Source organism: Schistocerca piceifrons, chromosome 2, assembly GCF_021461385.2.
Source record: "Schistocerca piceifrons isolate TAMUIC-IGC-003096 chromosome 2, iqSchPice1.1, whole genome shotgun sequence".
In the NCBI taxonomy this organism is placed as follows: domain Eukaryota; kingdom Metazoa; phylum Arthropoda; class Insecta; order Orthoptera; family Acrididae; genus Schistocerca; species Schistocerca piceifrons.
Genome location: NC_060139.1, coordinates 244372865 through 244395362, shown reverse-complemented (window position 1 = coordinate 244395362; position 22498 = coordinate 244372865). Strand labels below are relative to the sequence as shown.

General features: G+C 40.1%; 1 protein-coding gene across 1 annotated transcript in view; it reads left to right on the top strand.

The window, feature by feature from the left end:
- Positions 1–606: 606 nt before the first annotated feature.
- LOC124775291 (juvenile hormone acid O-methyltransferase-like) overlaps positions 607–22498 on the top strand; it is a 36306-nt gene continuing 14414 nt past the window's right edge. Inside the window, exons 1-3 of the mRNA XM_047250128.1 lie at positions 607–631; positions 4771–4951; positions 17928–18148. Coding sequence (XP_047106084.1) covers positions 4799–4951; positions 17928–18148 — 374 coding nt within the window. The 5' untranslated portion in view covers positions 607–631; positions 4771–4798. The remainder of the gene's footprint in view (positions 632–4770; positions 4952–17927; positions 18149–22498) is intronic.

The following is a 22498-nucleotide window of genomic DNA, read 5'->3' as shown; positions in this document are numbered from 1 at the left end:
GTAAAACAGTGGTTACAAAACCAAGTATAGACCATAATTTACTTAAAATTATTTTGCCTAATTAGGCTTGCGACCATCTCTGATTGTCATAGTTCAGCTTCCAACGGCAATACTGTTGATTCGATTCAAACTAGAATATCTGTTGCATCCGTTCAAAACGTAACACTTCAAGTGACAAAACACAGTCCGATTAATTTCCATTAGTACACGATCACGGTCAAACTTAAATCCCTGTCTAAGTAGTAACACTTTAGAGGACTTGCTCTTATAGTAATAACCTATAGTATAAGCTGACGCTACGTTTTTATGAGTTACACAAGGAAACACAGACTGGATTTAGAATACTTCGCACACACGCACCACCACTGATTCTTTGTTTTGGCCCATTTTCCTGGAAGCTCTTATCACAAAGACATACCTGCAAAACAGAAATGACAAGAGAGCTTTTATATGAAGATACGTCACAATACAAAGACCAGACATGATTTATTATCTCTCACCGTGGATTCCGGATGCCAACACAGTTGGAATCTAATTTCACTTATCACAGACACACATGATAGTTTTATATAAAGTCAAGCCAGCAAAACTGCCTGACGAAGTAGCGCCACTTCTACGTCTCTGCTGGAAGGTTTGTTTCATTTTCAATCTATTGTTTCGTAATCTGGTTATCAAAATAATAATCATAAAGAGTTTATTTAGACTGCGGTAATTCCATAGCTTTAGCCCTTAAGTCATTTAACCTACCACTCACCATGTTGGCAAAACTTTGACTTTTTAAATGTAAGAAAGAACCCTACGGTCTCAATGGTGATAAGTCAAAAATTCAATAAATAAATTTTAGAAGTTGTTAAATAAATCGTAAAATAAGAAGTATTTGACATGAATATTGTTCGTTTTGGTTTCTAATGCAATCAGAGCGCACGTATCATATAAAGGACGAAAAATGCGTGTGAAATTCATAATGTTATGAGAAATTTGCTATACTGTAATTACCAGTACCCCGACAAATCACAGTGTTAAGACTTGAAGTGTTATTCATCACAACAAGGCACAGTACACGTTCCTTTTAAGATTTGTTATAAAAACTGAAACGCTCATTGCAGTTTTGCACCGGTTTAACCGTCCTTGAACAATATTTACCATGCAAGGAAACATTTAGCGTTCTGATAATGAGTAAGTTGTAAAAGTAAGTAATAATAAACTTATGAATTTATTCTGCGTCTGAGTCAACTCTAATATTAAATACCAGTTTCGCAGTGTGCCCTCAAACACTACACACACACACACACTTATCAGTCGGTTGCTTTCTGATGATTACCACGCCAGCAATACAACACAACACTAACAATGTTAATAAATGTACTTTTACATTTTCGCCGGTAAACATCGTGAAATATTCTCGAAATGGAGTAACTTACTCAGGGTGATTCATAAGTAAGGGCCCACCCTTCTAAAGCAAAACAACTGGATAACCAGAAATTTAAAGTGGCATGAGATAAGAGAGGGGGAAAAACGTGCAAAGCTGTTACCAACATGGTGACCAATTTGAAAGCATCCATCATGGACGCAACTCGTAATTTCACAGAGGAAACGGTGTCATGTGATAAGTCATGCAGATTTATGCAACATTTTTCTTTCGCGTGATATTCCTTTATATAAACTGAAAATTCGGCGCTCAGAAACATTTTAAAAAGTACACTCATTTTGAAACATCAGAAAAATCAGTATTAACAAAGACCAGAGTAGACTGTGAAAATTGGTGTTTTCTATTAGCCTGTAAAGAAATATCGGGATCGAATAACAGCTCGCTTATTCAATGAATCCCAGCGGCTTTGTGCTCGAATGAGATGAAATTTGTTTTACTCTTCCAGAATTTGTTTTACTCTTACTTACGGATGCTGATCCACGTATGAAGAAGGCAGTGGAAAGCTTTTCTGTAAGCTTACCGTACATGATAGACGTAACTTGTGTAGGACGTAGTTCAGACAGAGTTATGTGAGCAGATAGGTACTTTGTTTTGCTAAGTGGACAAATCGGGCGCTCGCAAATGGCGAAAAGGTGTGTGTGAAAGTGCCAACATGAAGTGATATGTTCAGAGCCAGAAATACACATTTTGCTCTTCTACCTGGACCTATAGTCATTCGTTGAGGGACACGGTTGGAAGCAGGAGTGTATTATGCAAAACATTTTGAAATCGGTGATCGAAGAACTAAATGAGGATGATGCTTCTTCAACTGAAATTTTTCAGAACGTATTCAACGACAGTACACTAAAAATGAATTATCTTACACATATGAAAATTTGTGTTTTTTGTTTCACTCTATAAAAAAGAGAAAGAAACATCAACTAGCTTGTTAACTGTGACAGGTAATGAAGTGCACAAGATTGAGGAAAAAATTAATTGGCTCAAAAGTGGAAACTATTGAACTGGAGTTTAAAAGTGTGCTCCAACAAAATCATGGTTTTCATACAATGTGTAAAATTGCTGAAAGTTTTGGAAGGGGAAGTAGACGTTGGTGAAATCGAAAATGCGCGTGCCAGTGACTTTCTTTTGCTGTAATATACAAGACTATTACCCTTGTAATGCAAAACGTCGAGAAAATGTTTCGTGGTTCACTGCAATAGCAAGTTGTTTCAATCCACCACTACGTCAGCTTGATGGATAAGTGATCTTTTAACGTAAGTGATTACATTTCTGCAACATTGAAACAAAATGTTTTTGCATCTTTATGCATGTTTTTTATATTTTTTCCAGATAAAAAAACGAGATGTATCAAAGTTCTTTAGCACATACAACTTCGTTCCCTAGTGATAGCACACACACGTGTGGCTCGGTGGTTCACTCGATGCGGTAGCTCAGCGTGTTCGATCAAGGGTGTAGACACCTTCTAAAACAGAATAATGAGTGATGATCTCATCTAGAAAGTAAGAAAGGTATCTTGCGAAATCCGTAAAGGACCGCAGACGACAGAACGAAGAAGAAACAGATCGAAAGAAATAGTACACACACAAAAGTAGTAATGGTATAGTGTAAGACTACAAATCCAAAGATCTGGCAATGTTTTTTGATGTAAGAAATGTCGAATTGCACTTAAACTGTAGGTCCCCCTAGGAAAACTGACTAGGTAAGTTAAGTTCGAAGATCGGAGGAAGGCAACAGCATACGACTTTCAGCAGGACCACATCTAGTAAAGCACTGTTCAAAGCCACAGTATCTTCGGGTTGATGAATGATTTACTTTACTTTTTAACACATGAAGGCGACAGAAAGTTGTAGACCTGTCGTCCATCAGAATTTTGCCACGGCTAACACCACTCTGCTATTCATTGTTAAAATCGTCGAGTAGATCTGTCGGACACGAATCTAAGTTTTCGAACTCCTACAGAAATTCTACCAATCTCCACACTTGTCGAGACAGACACACCACTCATAAGCGCACGTCTTGACTCACCGACCTCTCGAAGCGCACTGACCCAGCCCAACATGGCCACTGCCTTCACACAGCCTCGATCTGTCGTAGAAAAACCTACAAAATTACACACGTACTGTACATATTACGATACAAACTGCACATCTAAACACTTTACTTGATATCACTGGCGCACTAACTCCTTCATGACAGTTTTTACGAAGTGCTTCGTTTTTTGGGATATAGGAATCTGATTCAGTGAAATTTTAAACCTTAGTAAAATTAAATCTCAGAACATAGCTGTTGTTGTCTATTATGTAAAAGTGCCCCAACCTTTTTGTTTAGCAATTTATTTTGAACGAAAATGCGGTTTTTAACCCTCGCAATCAACTATATTTGTACTACCGAAACAGAAAATCTGAAGTTAATTCCGCAGTAGTATTGTTCAAGAGCTACCAGCGCACATTTTGTTCGTTAAGATATTAAGAACTTTGAGGCGTTTGGAACTTATTAACTTTTAAATGTAATAAATATACTCATAATTTCCATTGACCACATCTAAAGTACTATCTACGTCTAAACCCACATAAGTGCGCAGCAAGTCACCGCAAGGTGCATGATGAAGGGTACCTTGTGCCACTACTACTCATTACCTTTCGCGTCCCACTAGCAAATGGAGCGAGGGAGAAGCGACTGCCTATATGCCTCTGTACGAGTCCTAATGTCTCTTACATTGCCTTCACGGTTCTTCCGGGAAATGTTTTTTGGCGGCAGCAGAATCATTCTCTAATCGGCCGCAAATGATATATGACCTCAGCTCCAGGCCACGTGTTGACCTGCAATGTCCACTCGACTTGGGGAGAACCAATCGCAGTAACCCTTGAGACAACGTGCTAACCACCTGACAACGAGCTACTTTGTGGCCGGATACTCTGCCGTTAGCACAGGCTCAGGTGTAGTCTGCTGGTCAGATTGAGAACACCACTTGTTACGAGTACCTCCTCGCGCGCTGTGCTGACCTCTGTCCAGACTCGCGCTGGTGATCACAGGGTTGCCGTGAGAAGTGGCACGTTGGTCCAGACACTGGACTCTTTTTCATAGTGAACGCGTTTGCAGTCCCTGTCTAACTACTCTGATGTATTATTTCAGTCGTTTACATAGGTCACTTCAGCTGAATGTCAAGATGAGCCGCTGAACAAGACTACAATCGACTTACTACCAATCTGAACCAATGCTCCATCCCGAATGATTTGGACACTGACGAGAAGTTATTGCGTTTCCTCTCCTTGGATTAATTTTTCCCTGTTTCGAGGCTATATCTGATTGCATTGGGATAACTTCACCGATCTTTCTTACAGGACTTGAGCTCGCACACGTCGCAGCGACATGGACAAGCCAGGACTGTTCAGCTGCGCTGGAACGCCATATAGAGCGCTGGCCGACGCTCAGATTGCAGAGCTCTGGTCCGCCCTCAGCTGGCCCCAGGACCCACTGCCGGTGCTCGACGTTGGCTGCGGTCCTGGTGACGTCACTAAGAAGGTACCTCTTTCTGTAGTCTCATTGCAGTCCCAGACTGTAAAGAGGGCGCCACCCTCAGTGTCTGTTGTAATTATGACATCACATTGTAATTATGGCATCCCATTAGAAACAGGCGAATGTGTTACAGAGGACGTAGGGTAGTTGCAATTGAAGACTGTTAGTCTCTTCCGCACACTGCGATGAATTTGGGTCTGTGATACCAAATCCTCAAGAGACAGCAATAAAACGATAAAAAATTGTTATTCCATACATTAAAGGAAATGAAGCACTTGAGAATAAAAATTAACTCGGAAACTGCAATAATTAATGAGTGCTTAATTTGGGCATCAATTTCTTAATGGTGTCAGGGTGCTCGAGGGATAATAATTAGATGATGATGATGCATAATCACGGATGCGCCTTTCCCCGATTTTTGTGTTTGATTTAGTTACGTTATACAGGTTACTATCACCAGGTTTTTGTGCGAATTTGAATACTTCCATGTGAATGGATATACCTGCAAGGTGAAGCTGGCCATAACAAGATGCCAGTGTGTGGCGACTGAACTTTCCAGAGAGCTACTTCAGGAACTGCAGCAAAAGACACAGGTTGACCATAAAAATGTTGCCACTTTGGTCTGTCGACAACCTCCTTTGATAGCAGAAATTTTAAACTGCAACCAGTGACCCTCGCTGTTGGACCACCTTGGAGAGATCAACATGCATTTCCACATAACGTATAGTCAGACTCCGTACCACATGGACCTGCAGTATTTTTTGTAGCAGTTTGCCTGGTTGCTGGAGCATTTGTTCAAAGAAGGCGTCCTGATTTCGACTTGCAAACCATTTGAGCATGTAATAGCTACCACTAAATGCTGGACCACTATAAAAGATTCATTCGGTTTCAAAACTCTATGTTTTCCAAAGTATTGCATGTAAAATATGACTGATGCAGGAATAGAACCGTAAATTCACCAAGATTGAATTTTTCACTCTACAAATGTTCTATGGGTGCCCCTCTGGTTTCACAACACAGTCAGCACAGCAGCATTGATGTAAACACGGTCCTCAATGCACCCTCAAAGGAAAAAAGCCACGAGGTGTAAGGTCACGGGACCAGGGCGGCCAAGTGAGCAGAGCCACATCACCTTAGGTAGTGGCGAACATCGAAGCTTTCGTCCTGTTGGAAGATGGAATCAGCAATCAGCTGTGGAAACAACCACAGCTACAACATACCACCGTAAGTGTTACCCGTCATAGTTTCCTCTCAGAAAAAAAAGGCCCATACAGCTTCGTCTGTGACATTGCACAGCAAACATTAACCTTCGGCGAATCTGGTACATGCGCCGGAATTTCATGATGATGCTCAGTGCCCCAGAAACTCACACTGTGGCGATTAACCTTTCCAGATAAAGGAAGGTTGCTTCGTCACTGAATAACAGCTGGGAGGCGAAATGTTCATTCTCAAGTGCTTCCTTCACTGTGATGCAAAATTGAAGGCGCCGGCCATAATGTTCCGGTCTTAAATCTTTCACGATCTGCAGACGCAATGGTTTGCAATGTAACCGCCTTCGCAAAATCTTCCACCCAGTTTGCTGTGGTGTTCCAAGTTCGTGGCTTGCTCAGACCGTTGATTTTTTTAATTTTTTATTTTTTTGACTGTGTACGAAACTTTCCCTCACCCTCTCCCAATAAATGTATCTGTTCTCAGAGGCCCTAGTTCCACTGCGGCCAACTTTTCCTGGTAATTTACTTTTCTGTTCCAAGAATGAGATTTTCATACTGCACCTGAGTGTGTGCTGATACGAAACTTGGTCGACCAGCAGTTCCCGTTTACAGAGAGAACCAGTAGTACCCTGAAATTGTCGATACCAACGCATAATGCTCTGTTTACATGGTGATTATTTTCTCTTATCACTTCTGAATGGACGCTGTACTTTTGTAATAGATAAACATCTCGCATATTCCAACCTACAAAAGCTCTTTTCTTGCCGCCATTTTGTCAAGGTACTGAACTCGTATCTCACCTGGCGGACACAATGCAAAATCGGTGAGTTTACCGTTCTGTTTCTACATCAATTGCATTTTCACTATTCTGCTGCTATCGTACCATCATTTGAGAGAACATCTCCTGTGGCGGCTCGTGAGTATACATTTTGGGCGTTCACAAGTTTTCAGATTCTGATAAATTCGAGAGTGTGAAATTAATAGCGTCTGCTATATAACAGTTATGCTTATCAACAAGTTTATGCAACTAGAGCCACTGCCAATAATAATAAAAACACTATCAATAATAATAAAAACAGTAATGATAATAAGAATTATTATAATATGCATATCTTCACCGAAAAAAGAAAGAATTGTTTTGTGGAATCTTGTTATTTTGTACATAATTATGTACAGTCTAGGGCAGTAACGAAATAATGTGTAAGCTTTCGTAGTTCTCCATTTCACGTTATTTTGTTAATTGAAGTTTTCGTGCCTTTCCAACTTTCGAACAAATGTACAAGATTCCTAACAGGTGTAGTAGTTCACGAATTTACTTCCGGTCTGAAAATCAGATATTCTTACGCTGCATACACACAACAACTCGTGCTAACCGTACACTTCCTTGTTACATGCACGCTTGTAGTCATGCTTATTTGATTTCGTCACTCTCCCAATAAAAGTATCTGTTCTCAGAGGCCCTAGTTCCACTGCGGCTAACTTTTCCTGGTAATTTACTTTTCTGTTCCCAGAATGAGATTTTCACTCTGCGCCTAAGTGTGTGCTGATATGAAACTTCTTAGCAGATGAAATCTGTGTACCGGACCAAGACTCGAACTCGGCATCTTTGCCTTTCGTGGTTAAGTGCACTATCGACTGAGATATCCAAGCACGACTCACGGCTCGTCCTCACTGTTTTACGTTTCTGTTAGCATTTAAAACAGATGCAACATAGTTCTTGTTTACACTACACATGAAAGCCGATTCCTGCACAGTAAACATGTGACTCCAAACACAAAGTACCGTTTGTGGAAATGATTAAACTTAAGTAGTAATGTGTGTCAGCATGGTCACTTGACTAGAATACAAATGAGGTACAATACAATACAATGTGGGCCTACAGCACATATAAATCTGACTCACCATAAGATCAACAGCTTTCAGAAGCAAGAGTAAATGCCACAAAATTCACAACCGACAGTGCCGTGTTTTAGACCCATATGATTCTCACCGCCTCAAATGGATTATTGTGTGATGAAATTCATAATTGAATACACTGTAAGTCATTCAGAAACCCGATAAATACGTAGGTTTGCTGCCAGTACGATTATAACATATAATGGCGTGTATTCTAATTTTACTACAGTATGTAGTGAATGAAATAGCATATCTGAGAAATGTGCTAACATTTATAATCCGTTCATCATAAGAATAAACCTGATGTAAACATTGCAGAACGTATTCCTCCTTTGCTGGAACTTCATTGGATTTCAGTTTTACGTGGGGCTGCGGCCAAGCTGTCTTGAGTACTGTCAAGTACGACAGTAAGGGTACGTTTTGTGCTATGCGTTACGCGCACATCGACTTAGCGGTAATACGGGACAACAGCTTTACCGGCGCATTTAACTTGGACAGCACTGGCCGGTCAGGTAGTACAGTTAGCCTGCAGTGACGTGGCTAGTTGCAGTTCACACGTAAAAAGAGACGAGCAGAGGAGCAATACAGCTTCGAATGTCAATTTATTTTTAATCAGAATGAAATAATACACTGGAAATCTCCCACAATACGCTTCTTAGACGACTAGACGAAAACCACAACCTGTTATCGTTTTTAGCTAACGTACTACTGTAATTAAAAACAGGAATGATGAAAGTGCCTGACTTATCCACAGGGTAATTTTTCTGCATAAGCTGTGTATAGCGTATGAGATTATTGAAGGATTTCATCGTATAGTTAAATATCGAGGCCACAGAAGGCATTAATTACAGTCAGTAGGCTGGTAATCTCTTAGCTCCTTCCTTATCTGAATCCGAGAAATAAATTTCAGTTCCGGAAGTGTCACGTGCTACGTTGATAACGAGCCTATCAGCAACGGAATCCACGAAGCCAACTAGGCGCAGCATTTTCTTTCCTTCTTTTACGACTAGCCGAGCCGTTCTATATACCGCAAGCGTTCGGCAGTGACGTGTGAAAAAGCTGCTTGCGTTAGTTCCAGCACGGGTGGCAGCTTTGTTACTTCTCGGGCAAAATCCCGCAGCTTGGCTCCAGATCAGTTCCGTTGGGTTAATATTGTAATGGTACAGTAGCAAATGTAAAAATCCAGCATTTGTATTATGTGTTCGATGCTGTACAAATGACTGTTTTTCTCATTTCTACGATACTTACGTATGTCTGTGGTATAAAACGATGGACATAGTCCAGATAAAGAGGATTTGGTTTTTTTCATTATTACCTTAAAAATTAAATTATGTTTTCTTAATTCAAACAACTTTTATGAATAGTCTTTCATAAAACATCGATAATTAAGAATTTGTATTTGAAATGGAAACGCTAATTCGCGTCCAATATGTAACTAGAAACAAGGAGACGTGCATTCTTCATAAAAAATGATGATGAGTTTTATAATTACGAGATGTAGGTATTTCAAAATGAACGAGAAAAAATTAGTGTCGGGGAGATTTGAAACACCGCACTAATAACATCTTTGGTTCATATTCCAATTCGCTACCGACTGCAGGGTATACAACGCTGGGAAAACTTCAAAGCCGATTATCTCCGTAAATTTATGAAAAACATTAAGAACAATCTATTTATCAGCACTTTTTAACCGTGTTGCACGCGTGTGTTTCACTACGGAACAGAAAGCAGCCTTGGCCAATTTCAAACTGCGCATTAAGGCTGGGAGCACACAGGTCCAGCATTTCACCTGGAGCAAAATGTTGCGCAACGTTTTGCTGCAAGCGTTTTGCTTCTTTGCTACTCCAGTGTGCGGGAGGTAATATTTTGTTTCAAGCAACAGTACATAATATTGTTTGTATTGTTCTCCTCCAGTAGTGGCGCAATTAACATGTGTGACGAGGAAGTCGACATAGCTATTGCTTTATGGCAGTTTTTGCAAATGCTGGACTCAAATGAAAGGAAACATTGGGTTCACCTGATCAGTCAGAGGAGAGACATTAAGTCTTTCCTCTCAGAACTGAAATTAGATCCGGGAAAATTTTACAGTTATTGTAGAATGAGTGTCAATAGTTTTGAAGTGTTGTTGGAACTCGTCGGAGACAAAATTTCCAAAAAGGACACTAGTTGGATGCAGAACGACTGTTAATAACTTTAAGGTAAGTTTAATTTACTGCAGTTACGATTCAAACGGTTATGTAAAATGTGCAGTTATCACAGTGGTTACCTACGACACTTGATGAACTTCGTAAGTGCCGTAATTAGCCTCATAATCACTTTATAATTAAAATTTATAGTTATACAGGGTGACTCAAAAAGAATACCACAACTTTAGGAATTTAAAAATCTGCAACGACAAAAGGCAGAGCTAAGCACTATCTGTCGGCGAGTTAAGGGAGCTATAAAGTTTCATTTAGTTGTACAGTTGTTCGTTTGAGGGGCTGTTGACTAGGCTTCAGCGTCAGTTGATGCTAAGATGGCGACCGCTCAACAGAAAGCTTTTTGTGTTATTGAGTACGGCAGAAGTGAATCGACGACAGTTGTTCAGCGTGCATTTCGAACGAAGTATGGTGTTAAACCTCCTGATAGGCGGTATATTAAACGTTGGTATAAACAGTTTACAGAGAATGGGTGTTTGTGCAAAGGGAAAAGTTCTGGACGGCTGAGAACGAGTGACGAAAATGTAGCATGCATCCAGCAAGCATTTGTTCGCAGCCCAGGAAAATCGACTCGCAGAGCTAGCAGAGAGCTGCAAATTCCACAATCAACTGTATGGAGAGTCCTACGAAAAAGGTTGGTTATGAAACCTTATCGTCTGAAATTGGTTCAAGCACTGTCTGCAGCTGATAAGATTAAAAGAATCGATTTCTGTGATTTTTTCCTTGCTCAAATGGAAACAGATGAATCTTTCGTTTCAAAGATTGTGTTTAGTGATGAAGCAACTTTCCACACTAACGGGAAAGTCAACCGTCACAATGTCTGTATATGGGGCACTGAGAATCTGCGGGAAACAACTCAGTATGAACGTGACTCGCCTAAGGTGAACGTTTTCTGTGCCATTTCAGCCAATGAAGTTTTTGGTCCCTTTTTCTTCGAAGGTGCTACTGTAACTGGACTACAGTATCTGGAGATGTTAGAGAATTGACTGTTCCCTCAGCTCGAACAAGAAGCACAACAATTCATATTTCAGCAGGATGGAGCGCCACCACATTGGCACTTATCTGTCCGTAACTACCTGAACGTCAACTACCCGAGGCGATGGATCGGCCGCCAGGCAGCCCGTGACAGAGCACTTCATCACTGGCCTCCAAGAAGCCCTGATCTTACCCCCTGCGATTTTTTCTTATGGGGTTATGTTAAGGATATGGTGTTTCGGCCACCTCTCCCAGCCACCATTGATGATTTGAAACGAGAAATAACAGCAGCTATCCAAACTGTTACGCCTGATATGCTACAGAGAGTGTGGAACGAGTTGGAGTATCGGGTTGATATTGCTCGTGTGTCTGGAGGGGGCCATATTGAACATCTCTGAACTTATTTTTGAGTGAAAAAAAACTTTTTAAATACTCTTTGTAATGATGTGTAACAGGAGGTTATATTATGTTTCTTTCATTAAATACACATTTTTAAAGTTGTGGTATTCTTTTTGAATCACCCTGTATTTTGTAAAGTGGAACAGCTATACCAGTGGTTCTCAACCTTTTTACTGCTGAGGACCACTTCTTACCCTTCAGAATCCGAGGCGGACCACATACAATATTTCGTTTTTAAATAAGTAAATAGAATATTTTTTTTCTTTTTGGCAGCAATTCACAGTTCATATATGAACAGAAATGGGACATCCATATAAAATCAGTGGGCTATTTCGTCTTTTAAATTTGTTTCTCTTCTGCATTTATCAAGAAAATAGTTGAATTTATTTTGTATATTTTTGTTTCTATATGTTGCTCATATTGTAATATGATGGTACATAAATTCAAGTCTTTAGGCTTAAATATCATGCTCATAGAACATAACAAATAAGCACTGCTTATTTATACAATCACACATGTCATTAGGTGAAACGAAATGAAACCATAAGTTTTATTAACATATTTTATTATGTGTTGTTGTTGTTGTGGTCTTCAGTCCTGAGACTGGTTTGATGCAGCTCTCCATGTGCAAGCTTCTTCTTCTCCCAGTACTTATTGTATCCTACATCCCTCTGAATCTGCTTAGTGTATTCATCTCTTGGTCTCCCTCTATGATTTTTACCCTCCACGCTGCCCTACAATGCTAAATTTGTGATCCCTTGATGCCTCAGAACATGTCCTACCAACTGGTCCCTTCTTCTTGTCAAGTTGTGCCACAAACTCCTCGTCTCCCCAATTCAGTTCAATACCTCCTCATTAGTTATGTGATCTACCCATCTAATCTTCAGCATTCTTCTGTAGCACCACATTTCGAAAGCTTCAATTCTCTTCTTGTCCAAACTAGTTATCGTCCATGTTTCACTTCCATACATGGCTGCACTCCATACAAATACTTTCAGAAACGACTTCCTGACACTTAAATCTATACTTGTTGTTAACAAATTTCTCTTCTTCAGAAACGCTTTCCTTGCCATTGCCAATCTACATTTTATATCTTCTCTACTTCGACCATCATCAGTTATTTTGCTCCCCAAATAGCAAAATTCCTTTACTACTTTAAGTGTCTCATTTCCTAATCTAATTCCCTCAGCATCACCCAAATTAATTCGACTACATTCCATTATCCTCGTTTTGCTTTTGTTGATGTTCATCTTATATCCTCCTTGCAAGACACTGTCCATTCCGTTCTACTGCTGTTCCAAATCCTTTGCTGTCTCTGACAGAATTACAGTGTCATCGGCGAACCTTAAAGTTTTTATTTCTTCTCCATGGATGTTAATACCTACTCCAAATTTCTCTTTTGTTTCCTTTACTGCTTGCTCAATATACAGATTGAACAACATTGGGGATAGGCAACAACCCTGTCTCACTCCCTTCCCAACCACTACTTCCCTTTCATGCCCCTCGACTCTCATAACTGCCATTTGGTTCCTGTACAATTTGTAAATAGCCTTTCGTTCCCTGTATTTTTCCCTTCCACCTTTAGAATTTGAAACAGAGTATTCCAGTCAACATTGTCAAAAGCTTTCTCTAAGTCTACAAATGCTAGATACGTAGGTTTACCTTTCCTTAAACTTTCTTCTATGATAAGTCGTAAGGTCAGTATTGCCTCACGTGTTCCAACATTTCTACGGAATCCAAACTGATCTTCCCCGAGGTCGGCTTCTACCAGTTTTTCCATTCGTCTGTGAAGAAATCGTGTTAGTATTTTGCAGCTGTGACTTATCAATCTGATAGTTCGGTAATTTCCACATCTGTCAACACCTGCTTTCTTTGGGATTGGAATTATTATATTCTTCTTGAAGTCTGAGGGTATTTCGCTTGTCTCATACATCTTGCTCTCAAGTTGGTAGAGTTTTGTCAGGACTGGCTCTCCCAAGGCCATCAGTGGTTCTTATGGAGTATTGTCTACTCCCGGGGCCTTGTTTCGACTCAGCACTGAAAGACCTGAGTCGAAACATTTTATTAATTATAAAATAAAATTGATACCAAACGAAATAAAACAATACTTTTCAATCGAAATTGAAAATATAATTGTTACATTATAATGAAACGTCAAAACATATTTCTCAAGGAAGAGTTACTTTTTGTTGGACCACAAAAGGTTATTTGAATTAAAATAGTCACCAAACTGTAAAAGATTATATTCGTCTTGAGCAGATATCTGAGATGGTGTCGAATCACTTGTCGGGTTTCTGCCATGAGAACTGCAGGAAGCTGATGCTGGTGAAATTTGAGGGACATTCGGTTGGCCTGAATAAACCCCTTCTTCTTGATCAAGATAGTAGTTCAGCTGTTTTACAACATCCATTTTGAAATGTCTTTGAGAGGTGTCAGACAATTTTTCAATTTCCGGCATTGACCTCTAAAATAAAGCATCATAGGATGTTCTTATGATGATTTTTTTGGGGGTAATCGATTTAAAATATGCAGCCATTGTTTCAGCCACTACCTCCGCTGGTGTCTTAGCCTTTTTTTCCCTTGGATTCATTTCGACCGCTGCTGTAAGTGAAGTTGAAGGACCAGCGACTGCGGCAACATCTGTCTCAGTTGTGGGTTGTTCCAAGTTCCCTTCTGTTCCTTCCTCAGCTGCTACATCTGTTCGCGTTTGAGCCATATTGCTGGTTGTACTTTTTGGATGTCCAATGTAGGGCAGCAAAAAACTCATTGCGTCAGCCAAATACCACTTTTTCTTGTTCCCACTTGATCCACTTGGCATTTTGTTCAGCTCACGCAGATATCTCGCGTATGAGGACCTCAGAACGTGCCACTTGGACTTGCACTCATTACCTACAACAAAACATGAAAAATTAGTAAAATAAGTTAAAAACTATTTGTATGCTAATGGTATTTGGTATTTTCAGGTTTCTGGCTACTGGGGATAGATTTCAATACGTCCATTACAATCTTCGTGTTGGTGCAACGACAGTCGGAAAAATAGTAGCTGAGACATGTACTTATATTTGGGAAGTACTGTCACCGTTGTATATGATGACTGAGCCTACACCTGAAAAATGGGTATCGGTAGCTGAACGCTTTGAAGACTTGTGTAATTTTCCAAACTGCTGTGGCGCAGTAGATGGAAAACATATAAGAATTGAGGGACCATGGAACCGTGGATCAGCCTACTACAATTACAAGAACTTTCACTCTATTGTGCTACAAGCAGTGGTAGATGCTGAAGGAAACTTTTTGGTAGTTGGCGTAGGAGCACCGGGAAGAAAAAATGATGCTGGTGTTTTTCTCTCTTCGAGCATTGGACAGAGATTCGTTGACAAGAGGTTAAATATCCCTGTACCCCGATTGTTGTACCCAAACAAAAACGTTTCGTTTCCTTACGTGTTTGTAGGTGATGATGCACACGGTTTGGTTATCAACATGATGGAACCATTTCCAAGATCAACACTTCTAAGTAATGATAGAAAAATATACAACTACAGGATATCTAGAGCTCGCAGAATAGAGAATGCGCGATTAATATGATGGTTAAAAAATTCAGAATTCTTGAGCAAGCAATGCTCGTTCATCCAGATGTCACTAAACAAATTGTATTAGCCTGTTGTGTGTTGCACAGTTTCATAAGAAAAAGGGAAGGAAAACTAGCAGAAGTCTATGATGACCTTATGCATATTGTTGAGGTTGATGAAGAACCACAGCAGGCTGGAACACGAGCTTCAAAAGCAGCCTACAAAGTTAGAGAAAGCTACGTTCGATTTTTTAATAGCCCAACAGGTGCTGTTCCTTGGCAAGACAGGATGGCCTTTTGTAATTAAGATATCAATCAATATGTGAAGAATTATTAATGTATAGACCTGAATGTAGAAATGAACTCATGTACAAAAGTAAAGATTACGATTAAATTATTACCTTATTATCGTACTAAATAGTAATTTTCAATCAATTTAGAAATATTTTTGTTTAAATCTTAATACAACATTATGTTTAAAGCTGTTAAACGATTGAAAGGAAAGGTTTTCAAGATATGAACACTTTTATAACTCATTAAGGCCATTCTTGATAAAACTGCACGAATTTTATTAATTTGTTTTTTAATTATACATTTCTTAGCTGAGATCTTTATTTCCTGACCTACGTGTTGCCATGCTTTGGCGATCACGCCCTGGTTGTGGTGATCTTTCCTGGTAATCACGTACAACTCGGGTCTGGTTTCCGCGAGGGCTACAAGTTTATCAACATCGATAACTGTATCGTCGATCACGCCATCTTCCTCTGTTTCAGTCATTACACAATACACTTGACTAAAACACAGATCCGAAAACACAAAGCAAGCGCTTCTGTACGGTCAGAGCTGGGCGTTACAGTTGTAATGGTGGGTAGTGGAAGGGAGTTGACGTATGCGCAGAACGTTTTGCTCCTTGAAACATCAAGCATCGTCTGTATCGGATCCAGGCGTCGACCAACTGCTCAAATGTTTCAAGGCGTTGCGAAACGCCTCGCAACGTTTGCTTGATCAGTGTGCGGGCTCCCATTGAAATACATGGAGCGCTCGTACCTAGCAAAACATTTTGTTTCGCTACACTTGCTTTAGGTGAAATGCTGGATCAGTGTGCGCCCAGTCTACCATCGCGACAATCAAAGCACAACACTGCAGAGGCTGTGACTGTACACGATTTTTTAAATAAAAACTACGTAGGTAAAGCGTGATTAAGAAAAACATTTATGGCTTTTAATACATTTGAATATCTTAAAGTTTCATTTAACGTAACTTAGTAATAAGATATCTAATACATAAGTAGGACCTACTTCCAAGAGCGTAACAACACCAGTGTACGTGTGCTACGGCTTCTGACCAATCGTCGTGTTTGTGTTTGTTTACATCAGGTTTATTCTTATGATGAACGGATTATAGTCTCCAGCTGCGCGTTGAAATGCCACTTAGCCATGTGCAGCAGAGGTTTGGGCCCTTGGCCTTCTCAAAGTACAGCTCTTATGGGCGCCCCGAAAGCTCTGGTGTTTCAGTCTACCCGTGTCCTATTAACCTGCGTACAATTTTCATGTTCCACTGCTTACATCCAAGGGAAATGAACAGGGTCGCTAAACTTCACTATCGAATCCATGGCTCTGTGTATCTCTCTTATGTTTAATTGCATCATTATGTGACATTTAGCATTATTATTTTCATAGTGCTTTTTTATGCTATTGGATATCCCACCCACCGTCTGAATAAATTTGTAAATGTCTCGCCAGAGTGCACTAGAGTGTGGTAACATAACTATCACCGCCCAGCGAGAGTTTAACGAATGACTGGAGGAAACATACCCCATGAGCGAAATATGTCCCGTTACTTTAGTTTCCTTGCTTGCTGACTGCGGTTAATGTGCGTTGTTAGCAAGTTTCTTTTTGTGAGTGTATTATGCATGGGTTTATTGAGTTGCATGTTCTTGCGAATAACAGCAGCATACGACGAGTTTGAAAACAACACAGTATGAATTGGGTGTGAAATTTATCAGGTAAAATTTTGGAACATGCGGTTAAGATGAAAGTAAAGGAACTTGGTGCTCCCAGACCCGATGTAAACATGGATCAAGGACAAAATCTGCGTAAATCCAGATAAGGGAATACAAGCAATTTCAACAGACCAGTGTATACTGTAGATGAGTCATTTTGTGCGCTATACCACTTAATTTGCATATTTTTGTAATACACAAGTAAAAATACGACAAATACAATGAGTAATTTACCATGGCAGTTGTTCAGGTTGCTCACATCATCCAATCAGAGCGAAAGATGGGTGACATCATGGAGACATCACTGTTTTCTCATGCGAACTCATAAACGCCGCGGTTTGAGCAGACAAAACGCTAAACATTTGAAGTTTAGAAACGAAAATACCAAATAAATGAAGCATGCACCAAAGCTAAGATACACTGCATTAAAGATATCTCCAAAACGGGTCTTTTAGTACGATTTGTTGTGGTAAACTGTCGAGAGATGTGACGTTCGGAGATAAATAAGCTACCTACAGATTTTATCTTGGAGTTAACTGTTGGTGTTATTTAGTAGTTCATTATGTAACGGGAAGAAGATACAGTTTGTAAAGGTTTGGCTTAGAGTGTGATATTTGTCTGGTGAACTTATATTCTCTTCCACACACCAATGTTGTAGAGTGAAGCATGGAATTATTTTTTGAGCTGTGTCACAGCTGCAGAGAGCAAAACAAGAAAGTGTACTTTGTTCTGACAGGTCATAGCTCCGCGACTGCCGCCTGGAACGAAGCTGGTGGCCTGTGACATCAGCCCAGAGATGTTGGAGTTCTGCAGGCAGCACAACACACTACCTGGCACCATTACGTACGAGATATTTGACGCAATGACACCTCACCTGGAGAAATCTTCCGTGTGGCAGTACGCACCCTTCGGCAAGGTGTTCGCCGTGATGGTCATACACTGGCTGTCTGACGACAGGTATTAGAACATGGAACATACATAGAACTGAACAAAGAAATGAACATCTTGACAGAATAGGAAATCCAATACACAGTGTATGGGTGCAGCAAGTGTAAAGTAGGTGTAGCAAGCATACCATCTGCTGTCTGTAGTGTGTCAAATGGCTCCGAGCACTATGGAACTTAGCTTGTGAGGTAATCAGTCCCCTAGAACTTCGAACTATTTAAACCTAACTAACCTAAGGACATCACACACAGCCATGCCCGAGGCAGGATTCGAACCTGCGACCGTAGCTGTCGCGCGGTTCCAGACTGTAGAACCGCTCGGCCACATTGGCCGACTCTGTAGTGTGTCATCCAAGTTGGTAGCATCTGCCACCGTCACTGAGTGGGGAGACCAGGAATGCAGGGTGTATAATAGCACATCTCAGAAATATTAGAGTTTATTCTTGGCATTACAACATTACAAAACTTCATATGTACGTGAGAGTGTTGTACCTGGAGAATGGTGCACCTAGCAACTCATAATATTTCCCAGTAGGTGTTTCATCGTAGTAACTGATTTCACTGTCACATGGAGGAAGGCGTACTACTCATTTCTTATTGTTTCTGTCGTTGCGGGACACAAGATTGTGTTCTGTGCAGGACTTCTAAATATTTTGAGTTCCACACACTTAAGTGCTGTGTGATATATTAAAGCTATTTGGAAGACACCGTTACTTCTTCGGTAAAGAATTCTATGATGAGTAAAATTCTACATTTTTTAGAAGTAGGTTTATAGCATGTGAACAGTTAAGCCATACTTCGTCTGTAATACACCAAATCACCGTCTTTTATGTTGAAAATAATAGTTAAATATAATATAATTAAAAATGAACTGAGATTCTGTGTTTTCTTCATATTTTTACCTGTCTTCTAAACGAAAATTTGTGCTAGTTGCCAATAGCTTCTATTTCTGAACGTATTTAACTTGCAGTAGCCTTTTGATAATACGTCTACATAGTCTGACGTCACTTCCTGATCATTGATGTGTAGTAGAGCAATAATGTAACAGACAGACTATTAAATGCAGTAATGAGAAGATTTAACGTTGCCATTTAGAGTACAGTAAGCTAGACGTCCCTTGGTGCAATACCATGTTGTACGTTGGAAGATTTTTTTCACATTTAAAAAACCTTACTTCTCCTGACGAATTTTTGTAGTTCCATAAATAAAGAGCAGAACACGAAAAATTAATGCCATCATTTAAAAAAGGTAAGAAATTACTGTATATTAAAATTCTCCCCCCATGAAGCATGGACCTTGCCGTTGGTGGAGAGGCTTGCGTGCCTCAGCGATACAGATGGCCGTACCGTAGGTGCAACCACAACGGAGGGGTATCTGTTGAGAGGCCAGACAAACATGTGGTTCCTGAAGAGGGGCAGCAGCCTTTTCAGTAGTTGCAGGGGCAACAGTCTGGATGATTGACTGATCTGGCCTTGTAACATTAGCCAAAACGGCCTTGCTGTGCTGGTACTGCGAACGGCTGAAAGCAAGGGGAAACTACAGCCGTAATTTTTCCCGAGGACATGCAGCTTTACTGTATGATTAAATGATGATGGCGACCTCTTGGGTAAAATATTCCGGAGGTAAAATAGTCCCCCATTCGGATCTCCGGGCGGGGACTATTCAAGAGGACGTCGTTATCAGGAGAAAGAAAACTGGCGTTCTACGGATCGGAGCGTGGAATGTCAGATACCTTAATCGGGCAGGTAGGTTAGAAAATTTAAAAAGGGAAATGGATAAGTTAAAGTTAGATATAGTGGGAATTAGTGAAGTTCGGTGGCAGGAGGAACAAGACTTTTGGTCAGGTGATTACAGGGTTATAAATACACAATCAAATAGGGGTAATGCAGGAGTAGGTTTAATAATGAATAAAAAAATAGGAGTGCGGGTTAGCTACTTCAAACAGCATAGTGAACGCATTATTGTGGCCAAGATAGACACAAAGCCCATGCCTACTACAGTAGTACAAGTTTATATGCCAAGTAGCTCTGCAGATGATGAAGAAATAGATGAAATGTATGACGAGATAAAAGAAATTATTCAGGTAGTGAAGGGAGACGAAAATTTAATAGTCATGGGTGACTGGAATTCGTCAGTAGGAAAAGGGAGAGAAGGAAACATAGTAGGTGAATATGGGTTGGGGGGAAGAAATGAAAGAGGAAGCCGCCTTGTAGGATTTTGCACAGAGCATAACTTAATCATAGCTAACACTTGGTTCAAGAATCATAAAAGAAGGTTGTATACCTGGAAGAATCCTGGAGATACTAAAAGGTATCAGATAGATTATATAATGGTAAGACAGAGATTTAGGAACCAGGTTTTAAATTGTAAGACATTTCAAGGGGCAGATGTGGATTCTGACCACAATCTATTGGTTATGAACTGCAGATTGAAACTGAAGAAACTGCAAAAAGGTGGGAATCTAAGGAGATGGGACCTGGATAAACTGAAAGAACCAAAGGTTGTACAGAGTTTCAGGGAGAGCATAAGGGAACAATTGACAGGAATGGGGGAAAGAAATACAGTAGAAGAAGAATGGGTAGCTCTGAGAGATGAAGTAGTGAAGGCAGCAGACGATCAAGTAGGTAAAAAGGCGAGGGCTAATAGAAATCCTTGGGTAACAGAAGAAATATTGAATTTAATTGATGAAAGGAGAAAATATAAAAATGCAGTAAATGAAGCAGGCAAAAAGGAATACAAACGTCTCAAAAATGAGATCGACAGGAAGTGCAAAATGGCTAAGCAGGGATGGCTAGAGGACAAATGTAAGGATGTAGAGGCTTGTCTCACTAGGGGTAAGATAGATACTGCCTACAGGAAAATTAAAGAGACCTTTGGAGAGAAGAGAACCACTTGTATGAATATCAAGAGCTCAGATGGCAACCCAGTTCTAAGCAGAGAAGGGAAGGCAGAAAGGTGGAAGGAGTATATAGAGGGTTTATACAAGGGCGATGTGCTTGAGGACAATATTATGGAAATGGAAGAGGATGTAGATGAAGACGAAATGGGAGATAAGATACTGCGTGAAGAGATTGACAGAGCACTGAAAGACCTGAGTCGAAACAAGGCCCCAGGAGTAGACAACATTCCATTAGAACTACTGATGGCCTTGGGAGAGCCAGTCATGACAGAACTCTACCATCTGGTGAGCAAGATGTATGAGACAGGTGAAATACCCTCAGACTTCAAGAAGAATATAATAATTCCAATCCCAAAGAAAGCAGGTGTTGACAGATGTGAAAATTACCGAACTATCAGTTTAATAAGTCACAGCTGCAAAATACTAACGCGAATTCTTTACAGACGAATGGAAAAACTGGTAGAAGCGGACCTCGGGGAAGATCAGTTTGGATTCCGTAGACATGTTGGAACACGTGTGGCAATACTAACCTTACGACTTATCTTAGAAGAAAGAGTAAGAAAAGGCAAACCTACGTTTCTAGCATTTGTAGACTTAGAGAAAGCTTTTGACAATGTTAACTGGAATACTCTCTTTCAAATTCTGAAGGTGGCAGGTATAAAATACAGGGAGCGAAAGGCTATTTACAATTTGTACAGAAATCAGATGGCAGTTATAAGAGTCGAGGGGCATGAAAGGGAAGCAGTGGTTGGGAAAGGAGTGAGACAGGGTTGTAGCCTCTCCCCGATGTTATTCAATCTGTATATTGAGCAAGCAGTAAAGGAAACAAAAGAAAAATTCGGAGTAGGTATTAAAATTCATGGAGAAGAAGTAAAAACTTTGAGGTTCGTCGATGACATTGTAATTCTGTCAGAGACAGCAAAGGACTTGGAAGAGCAGTTGAACGGAATGGACAGTGTCTTGAAAGGAGGATATAAGATGAACATCAACAAAAGCAAAGCGAGGATAATGGAAAGTAGTCAAATTAAATCGGGTGATGCTGAGGGAATTAGATTAGGAAATGAGACACTTAAAGTAGTAAAGGAGTTTTGCTATTTAGGGAGTAAAATAAGTGATGATGGTCGAAGTAGAGAGGATATAAAATGTAGACTGGCAATGGAAAGGAAATCGTTTCTGAAGAAGAGAAATTTGTTAACATCGAGTATAGATTTAAGTGTCAGGAAGTCGTTTCTGAAAGTATTTGTTGGAGTGTAGCCATGTATGGAAGTGAAACATGGACGATAACTAGTTTGGACAAGAAGAGAATAGAAGCTTTCGAAATGTGGTGCTACAGAAGAATGCTGAAGATAAGGTGGGTAGATCACGTAACTAATGAGGAGGTATTGAATTGGATTGGGGAGAAGAGAAGTTTGTGGCACAACTTGACTAGAAGAAGGGATCGGTTGGTAGGACATGTTCTGAGGC